Here is an 8,586-nt window from a genome sequence, read left to right as displayed (position 1 = left end):
CTCGACGCCATCTTTCTCGCAGCTACCACCCACGGAGAGAACAACCATAGACATTCGGGAAGTGACAATAGCTGAACCAAAGCATCAGACTAGTATAACGAAGATCACTCAGCCTCCTCACGATGAGATGAAGGAGCAAGAAGCAGAGGATAGAGGTACAACGAGGATCTGTTTGAACGTCTTGAAGGGCAAATCTCTTGGAAAGTACTCCAAGGGTATGATGACGGAAAGGGTTTGCTTGCCACTCGTTCCGGGCAAGAAGACCCTTAAAGAAAAGAAAACGAAGATTAGTAGCCTGCGTCTTCAAGATCACGAGTGGACAGAAGGCACCACCGTCACGAAACAGCCTGGAGAATCGCAGACAGAAGTGGAAGAGGAGAACGAGAGGAAGAGGTCGTTGTTCGAGTTGGATCGACTTAAACGAAATGTCGCTTGGGACAATGCTGTTTGTCGTGAATTTCGAAGCAACCAGCTGGCTGATGGGGATGAAATGACGAAGATGCAAATCGACGAGCCACTTTTCGAATATGCAAACTGTAGCTATTTCACCGAGAGACTCCTGATCACTGAAGCGACAAAGGCTAACGAAGAGGGCTATTGGAAAATGAGTAACAGGTACAACGTTCGATCCGTGTTGCAAATTGTCGAAGATAACGATGGAGAAATGGCGGAAAAAGATGGACAAAGTGTCGGGTGCTCCGATTACGAGGATCAAGTTCAAAGGTACCCGAGGCAAGACGAAAGTACTCTTCCGTGGACAGACTACGAAACCGAAGAGGCTGATGTAAAATCAGAAATTGAACCGGATGAAGATGTCGAGTCACAAGATGTCGTCGATGAAGTAAGCGAGGTGAGACCAGTTTCGGAAGAGAAAATGGATCATACTGAAGAGGATTCGGAGGCTGAGGTTGAAAACGACCAAACTGAGGAAAGAGAAAGTACATCTAGAGTCTACGAATACAGAGGGAAAGACGTTCAAGGTAAGATATTAATGCATTTGCTTCAAAATGGAAGCCACGTATTTTATGAGCTTCTTATTAAAACTCGTTAGAAATTGTGAAAGTACTGATTTTATAAAACTTTTTTTTATGGAATGCAATTAGCGTAAACTAGCTATAATAATTATGAAGGAAATAGGATATTTATTTGTCCACCTTATTTTATATTTGCACATTTTCTATATTCTAGAAGAGAACATTAAAATAAAAATAAATCCAAAACCAAAGAATAAATTCAATAACTTTTTATATATTTATCTATTTAATTTACAGAAAATCGGATTTTCTATATTTAGTATTTTTCAAAAATTGAAAATGTAGCCTTAAAAATATCCACGTTCAGGTATTTCAATTTTCGAGTCATATTTAATTCTCTGGAATATAGTAAAGCCATGCTACAATAAATTCAACATATTTCGTACATAATTACATCAAAAATCACATTTCCATGTGACTTCTAAAAAATTGTAATTGCCATCTTTTTTATTATAAATTTATTTCGAAGAAAGTTACCACGAATATCCTTAATATCGATACATTCGTATTCTGTTGATTATCGTTAATCGCTAGAAAATTACAAGACTGGAAAACCGAATGAATTTTCAGAAAGGAAGAAAAGCAGAGAGACACCTGGTTCAGAATGGCCGACCGAAGCTCTAACCGCTTATCACGTGGGTGGCACAAGAACATGGATGCTGGAGTATGCAGAACAGGAGGTTCCGGAGTCGGAGAATCCGGAAGAAGACAAGGAAGAATACAAAAGCGTCGGGAAGCGGCCATTCGAGGGGACGACTTGTTACAACGTTATTTTTAACGTCGAGGAAGACAGACTCGAAGTTCCTGAAAAAGAATATGAGGAATATGAGTCGTTCTTGAAAGAATACATTCCATAGCCAAACAACTATTCCAGACACGCGTGAACGCGACACGGAGAGCCCCATAAATTTCCCGGTAAAACGAAAAAAGAGACTTTATTTCCACAGGGAGAAGAGACAAGCAGTGGCCGTTTTCTTAATCACCCTGTTTCCGATGAAGCACGCACGATGCTTCAAGAGAAGCACCGAAACGAATAAAATAGCAGTAAAATGTAGCACGTAGTGTTAGAAAAGGTTGTACAGTTTGTACATATGTATATATACATATAAAAGGGTACATTAAATAAATTCGATTAGAAAATTCATTTTAAACCGGCAAGGCAGTTTAATCCGTGAATTAAACAGGCTGAAAGCGTTATCACAGCTGTCTAATCCGCTTGATTAATTCTTTCATGGTGACCGTGCTGACCGCAGCCTCTGTAACCGGAAGCACACAGTGGTCTCTAAATGCTGGCGTCGATAGCGGCGTTCATCTTGTACGAAAGTGTTTTATTTATAGTTAGTCGGTTTGTGTACCGTTATATCCGTCGATTACACGAACGAGCAAAGATTCCACGAAATAGTATTGCACGAGAGCGATACCGACGTAACTTACAATCATGTCTATCGAAGATGGCCATTAAATGACCGTTCGATAACGCGATGCTATGAACAGCTTCTTCAGTAGTTCTACTCGATTTCTAAACTTAATCATTCGTACGACAACTATGAATCATCACGTCTCAGCCGTGACGAGGGATTCGCTATCTATTCTATCACGTTGCGTGACACGCACATGAAACTCCTCATCCGCACGGTGAGCATATCAGCGCATATCCCCTGGATGTGGATTTCGATATCAGGAATCAAGACAATGGAGCGGATGTTGACGATAGCGGCACGCGAGACGACGCCAGTCTCGAAAAACTCAGGATCAGTCGTCGAAAAGCCGTTCACGATACTAGTTTCGTTCCTCCGCGCACGATCACCGCTACCTCAGACACGAACAGAAGAATCAGAAGGAAGTCTTCACGTGCAGCCCTAGTCGAATGGTCGTCCGAGTTGCCGAGGAACACTGATCCAAGCATCTCAGGGTTTCAACGGAACAGCAAGAGCTAGATTTCGTCTGTACGAGATGAAGGAACATCAGAATATGATCTCTGTGTACAGCCTTCTAGTCCTCGTACTGGTAAGTGGTTCGAAAAGGCTCTAAATAGGATTTAAAAATACATATGACATTTCGTGTACTCACAGTGACGATTTTATTTAAAATTTCTAATAGAATAATAATTTTTGCGATAATTTCTAATTTTTAAGTCGTATATTTGGCACACATTGGTTATCTTGATATTTCAATTACTGTTTAAGATGTTCTTAGTGGAATTTCGGAAATGGGAATAGGTTCGTTCGATTTTGTGAAATTTATTTCATTTTCTATTTATTTTCTATTTTTAGTTTCTAGATAATCTTCGACTTTCTTCCAATAATGCTTGCTGTGACAGCTTTTAATTATCCGACCGATACGTTCTCGCGTCATTTCAGCTCGTCTATCCTGGCGTTTCGAAGCGAATAATCGCTTCGATCTGAAGGAAAGTTGAACGAAGCTCATTTATCCGATAGTTTGATCACAAGGCTGATAGCTGGGACAATACGTTAACGTGGTAAACTAATTCTAAAACTTAAACCAGTAGCTGTCTTCGTAGCTGAGTGATCTCGGGTCACCGGCTGTCGGAAGTCTCAAAGCTCACAGAGTCAACCTTTGATTACAGAGGAGCTCGACCTCTCGAGCATCGGCGAGATTAGACACTGTTTCGATTAAAAATAATTATTTTTCTATTCGCTTCTTCTCTCTCTCTCTCTCTCTCTTTCTCTCTCTCTCTCTCTCTCTTTCTCTCTCTCTCTCTCCATCGTAACTCGTTGGGATCCACCGCGTAGAAAAGGAATTTTTAACGTGTGCCAACGATGATAGGGAAGAGCATTCGTAGACAGTGTTTGAGAATGATCTTCGAGAATGTTTGCCGAGGAGATCTTCTATTTGCCTCTTGAAATGAACGGTAAATTTTTTAAATAGGATCGAGACCATCTGGGAATTACTATTTGATAGTGGAAGGAAATTGGAGGAGCTGTTTGCTGAACATTTGAATAATTTCACTTTAAAGATTCCAATGCTACTTTACAAAGTTTCAGATTAATAATTCATCTTGACCAACTGATGAGAATTTTTTAAATTGTATACTTTGAGACTTAACGGTCTTGTATTTATTTTAGAAAACGAAGTTGAATTCTTCTTATTCGCTTGAAACATTCGAAAACGTTTAAGGTGAATTTATCAACGTATATTTGTATTTAAATGAAAACGATAAAATAAATTTAATCTCAGCAGAGATTGAAGTTATTAAAAAAATATTCTTTAGATAGTCCAAATAATTTATCGGTAGGTGTAGTGGTCAAAGATAAGTTAACTTTTTAAAATAATTTTCCTTATCCTGTATAAAATGGCAGCGTTTGAAACGAATGTAATGATCTATCACGTGTTATCAGCTCATACAGCAGAATGATATAAATCAGATCCATAGGTCAAAGCCTAATTGGCGTCATAGTTAGCTGATATAGTCAGCTAGGGTTCAGCTAACGATTTGCGTCAATCTCATTCATATTCCTGCTTAGCGTTAAATTTAATATGTCCAATTAAACGATTATCTTCCAATTTTTTATTAAAATCCTTTATTCACTTTCGACATTCAACTTGGCAACTCCTTTTCTTATATATAAATAGGTTTAGTAGTTAACTTAATTAATAATAATTACTAAACTAATTGCTAAAATAGTTACTAATATAAATTTCTAATATAAATAATTACTAATAATAATTACTTAAAATAATAATTAATAATTAACTTAAGCAAATAATTAACTTATCTTTGGTATTTCTCCCATTACAAATTCACTTATACTACCTAATATCCTCCTCTACACGAAAAAACTTCCGTGAAAGCATTTTTCCTAAGAATTTTAATTTCTCGCGAAGAGTAAATGAATTGTATGGTAACATCTTTTCAAAGGTCTTGAACAGCGTCGACAGTAGTTCTCGACAATGGTACAAGCCACCTCGTTCAACCAACATCGATTACGGAAATGTCGACTACCCATCTTTGATGTATGACATGGACGACATGAAGGCTCCTGTCCCTCCACAGACAAACGAGAAATGGCCTTTCAGGCATGAAAAGGCGATGAAAGTAACCCGGCGAGCTGTGAACAACTTGAACAAAGGTTTGCTGTGCAACGTTTTATCTTTAATTACAAGAAAGTTTCGTTTACTTAAAGAATTTTCTTCCTCTTTGTCTCATGTCTCTTCGAATATCAAAACGTAAGAGCTAGATGCCATTTACTTCCCTGACAACGAAGGGAAGCAGCTGATGCTGAGGAATGGCATTGTACCTAAATGCAATGGAACAACCTTCTGTGAGAATGTCTCGGAGTACCCTACGAATATGATAAACGATATCATCGAGAAAAATCCGTATCTTCGTAATTACGAGAGCGCCGATGCGGTTAGTATTCTTTTAAGTATGCTTTTTTACCTGATAAATTGTCACTTAGGTATTTGTATACGTTTTTTTAATACTCAACTAGACTTTTTTGGTTACTTAATTAGGTTTATGTTATTAATTAATTGGATATTATTTTACAATTTAACAATTACTATTATAATAATTTAACAATTATTTTACAATTTCAATTGTAATTTATTTGTAATATTTTAATTGTAGTATTTTACATATAATTGTAATATTGTTATAATTGTAATGTTTTACAATTTCTTTAGTACTTAATTTAATTTCTATTATTGCTTAATTGGGTATTTTTTCAGTGGTTAATAATTAGATATTCTTATATAATTCAATTGAATTATAATTCAATATATTTGTATTATTTCATTAGAAATTTCGTTATATTTTAATATTTTTATAATTCAGGTATTTTTTCGTCATTTAATTAGACGTTGCTTACCATTTGTTCATAAATAAAATGACTCGCGTCTTCAAATCTCATTATTAACATATATTTTCTTAATTAATTTTCTCTCGTTACTAAGATTACCACTTCCAACAATATATGTTTCATTTTATTTTTCAAATTTCTCTGTTGCCTTTTAGGTAGATATCGGGTTCAGACAAAACACTGCAACCGAGGTACTCTGTCTCTCGAATGTAAGTACAATTTCTATTATCGCTAAACGTACAAACTATCCCAGATTTCCATCCTAAATTTGAGACACCCCGTATATGCAACCCTTTATGATAAATTATACCAAGCGAGCAAGATAACCAGATATGCTTTGAAAATAATTTCAGGAGCAGATCGTCCGTCCACAATCAGCGGAAAATGTGAACAACGAGTGGCTGTACATCTTTAACAACTCAAACTTTACACAGGGAATACTCATAGAAACTTGCGCGTAAGTATTTTGTTATCCAAAGGAAAATGGCCGTCCGTTGGTTTTCTTCCAGTCTGTTTGCACCGCGCGATAAAATGTCAGCAGCTTGAAGTTTCGCGAGTTTCGCATTAACGCTACCTGTTTGAATTAAAGCAGTTCAGCACACAAAACGGCATAACAATAGCTAAGAAACATGATTTTCGCTTATACTCTTATCGTTCAAAGTTCCGAATGATCAAAGTTCCTGCTGTCAACAGCAGCACGAACTTTGTCTTCCAATTTGTCAACATCCTCAACACGGATACTGTTATGATTTAAGTCGATAAAGGATCCGAAAATAATTTTTCGTTTGAACTAATGAATGGTTAATTAACGATTCTTAATTAAGAAGAGGTATTCGGAACTTCAATGAGATTTCGGTACCACTTCATCCATGGTCAATATGTCTAGTATAGCTACTGTCATAACTTAAGCCGAAAGGTTCCAAAAGTAATTTTCGTGCAGGTGATTAGTTAATTAAAGATTTAATTAAGAGGTATTCATAACTTTAATTCGATTTTTGTATTATTTTTCATAATATTCTATACCCCGGACATATTTCGTATTTATATTTCGTATCCTGTAATCTAAATCGATAAAGTGTAGCTGAAATTTAATTAAGGAGAGTTATTAATAATTTTAATACGATCTTTGTATCATTTTTATTCATCCATTTTATCGATTTTCTATATCTCGAACGTAGCTTTTGTTATAATTTAAATCACTGTAGGATTCAAAAACAATTTTTAGAATAAATGACTTTAATGGGAGATTTAATGGAATAAAGATATTCGTAATTTTTAATAAGATTTTGGTATCATTTTTATTCAACGATTTATCAATATTCTATATCTCGAGTACAGCTTTTGTCGTGACTTAAATCGATAGAGGATTTAAAAAATAAGTTTTAACATGGATGATTTTAGTAAGAGATTTAATCAAATAAAGGTGTTCATAACTTTAATAGCATGTTTGCATTATTTTTACAGGAACGAGGGAAGTAGTTGTAGATTAGTGGAAGGTTTCGCCGGAGGCTACGTTACTTCCTGTAGACAAAAATACAGTTATCGTCAGCTGGTAGCAATCGGGGCGAATGGCTCAGTTAGTCATGACCACTTCCGGTTTCCATCCAGTTGCTGCTGCCATGTTGAATTCACCGCCCTTTCAGCGCTCAGGCTCAACCCAACAGATCGCCTGAAAAAGACACCAGTTGTTGATGCAAACGCAGATTGATCTCATTTATCTTATTTAAATTTTGTCTAATTTTTATTTTGTATTGAAAAATAGAATAGTTAACAGGCAGTGCTTTCCATCTGAGTTCGTCTTTTCCCTTGTACCATTGATCCTCCCACAGCAACTATTTTACTTGTACAGGGCACCAGACCTTTCCACGGAAGTACAACCGAGAAAGAGATGATTCTGCATGAAAAAACGAATCGAAAATAAAGAATAAAATTTTTTCATTCAAAGCTTCGTTATCGAGAAAATCGACTTTGAATATTCACCGAGTGCGCGTGCACTCAGCTATAGCTATGGCGGATGGACCATTAGTATATCAGCGTATTCGGTGAATATTCAAAGTCGATTATCTCGACAACGAAGTTTCGAATGAAAAAATTTTATTCTTTATTTTCGATTCGTTTTTTCATGCAGAATCAACCCCTTTCCGTTGTACTTCCGTTGCTGGGAAATCCTGTGTATATATAATATTAATTGGTGACATGAACTCTGTATTAATCAACACGTGTAAAATTTCTACTAAAATTATGAAGAACGAATTTTAGAACAGTTTTTATTCAACACTTCAATCTGTATAAATTTTAAGGAGCATCAGGTCACATAAATTACATCTATTTTATTGCTGAATATTTACATTAGAAGTAATAATGTTTTTTCAAGAGAAAATTCTTCATAAGTTGAGAGATAAATGCAGTAGAGAGAATGAAAGTTAATGTCCAGAAATTTATCCTACTTATTTTAGTATGCATTCTTAAGTATGAAAAGTGGAGGAAAATACGGATATAAATGTGATAAGATTTTAATATCAGTATATGAGATAGGATAAAATGAATGAAGCCAACAAAAAAATTGATTTGCTTTAGCCAAACAAGCTTTCACTTACTTTCTTGTAACAAATACTGTATAAATATATTACTTTTAAATATCAAATTTTCATTCAAATAAAATTCTACTAAAATTTATTAATAAGAAAAGGAAATAACAGATAATTTTTTACAATAAAATTTTAACTTTC

General features: G+C 35.5%; 1 protein-coding gene across 1 annotated transcript; it reads left to right on the top strand.

The window, feature by feature from the left end:
• The first annotated feature begins 2,729 nt into the window (after positions 1-2,729).
• LOC108553516 (uncharacterized) lies at positions 2,730-7,634 on the top strand. The gene is made up of 6 exons (XM_017908446.1): positions 2,730-3,041; positions 4,915-5,125; positions 5,228-5,406; positions 6,013-6,066; positions 6,211-6,314; positions 7,322-7,634. The coding sequence occupies exons 1-6, from the start codon at positions 2,988-2,990 to the stop codon at positions 7,563-7,565; spliced, it is 846 nt and encodes a 281-aa protein (XP_017763935.1). The 5' UTR covers positions 2,730-2,987; the 3' UTR covers positions 7,566-7,634.
• Positions 7,635-8,586: the final 952 nt, after the last annotated feature.

The sequence above is a fragment of the Eufriesea mexicana genome, unplaced genomic scaffold (genome assembly GCF_001483705.2).
Source record: "Eufriesea mexicana isolate 0111107269 unplaced genomic scaffold, ASM148370v2 scaffold10819, whole genome shotgun sequence".
NCBI classification, from domain to species: Eukaryota; Metazoa; Arthropoda; class Insecta; order Hymenoptera; family Apidae; genus Eufriesea; species Eufriesea mexicana.
Note: the sequence above shows the minus strand (reverse complement) of the source record. Positions and strands in the feature narration are given on the sequence as shown.

Coding starts and splice junctions, on each gene's coding strand:
- LOC108553516 (XM_017908446.1), top strand. CDS start 2,988: ATGAAGGAACATCAGAATATGATCTCTGTGTACAGCCTTCTAGTCCTC. Junction 3,042..4,914: donor GCCTTCTAGTCCTCGTACTG/GTAAGTGGTTCG, acceptor ATCTTTTCAAAG/GTCTTGAACAGCGTCGACAG. Junction 6,067..6,210: donor AGGTACTCTGTCTCTCGAAT/GTAAGTACAATT, acceptor AAATAATTTCAG/GAGCAGATCGTCCGTCCACA.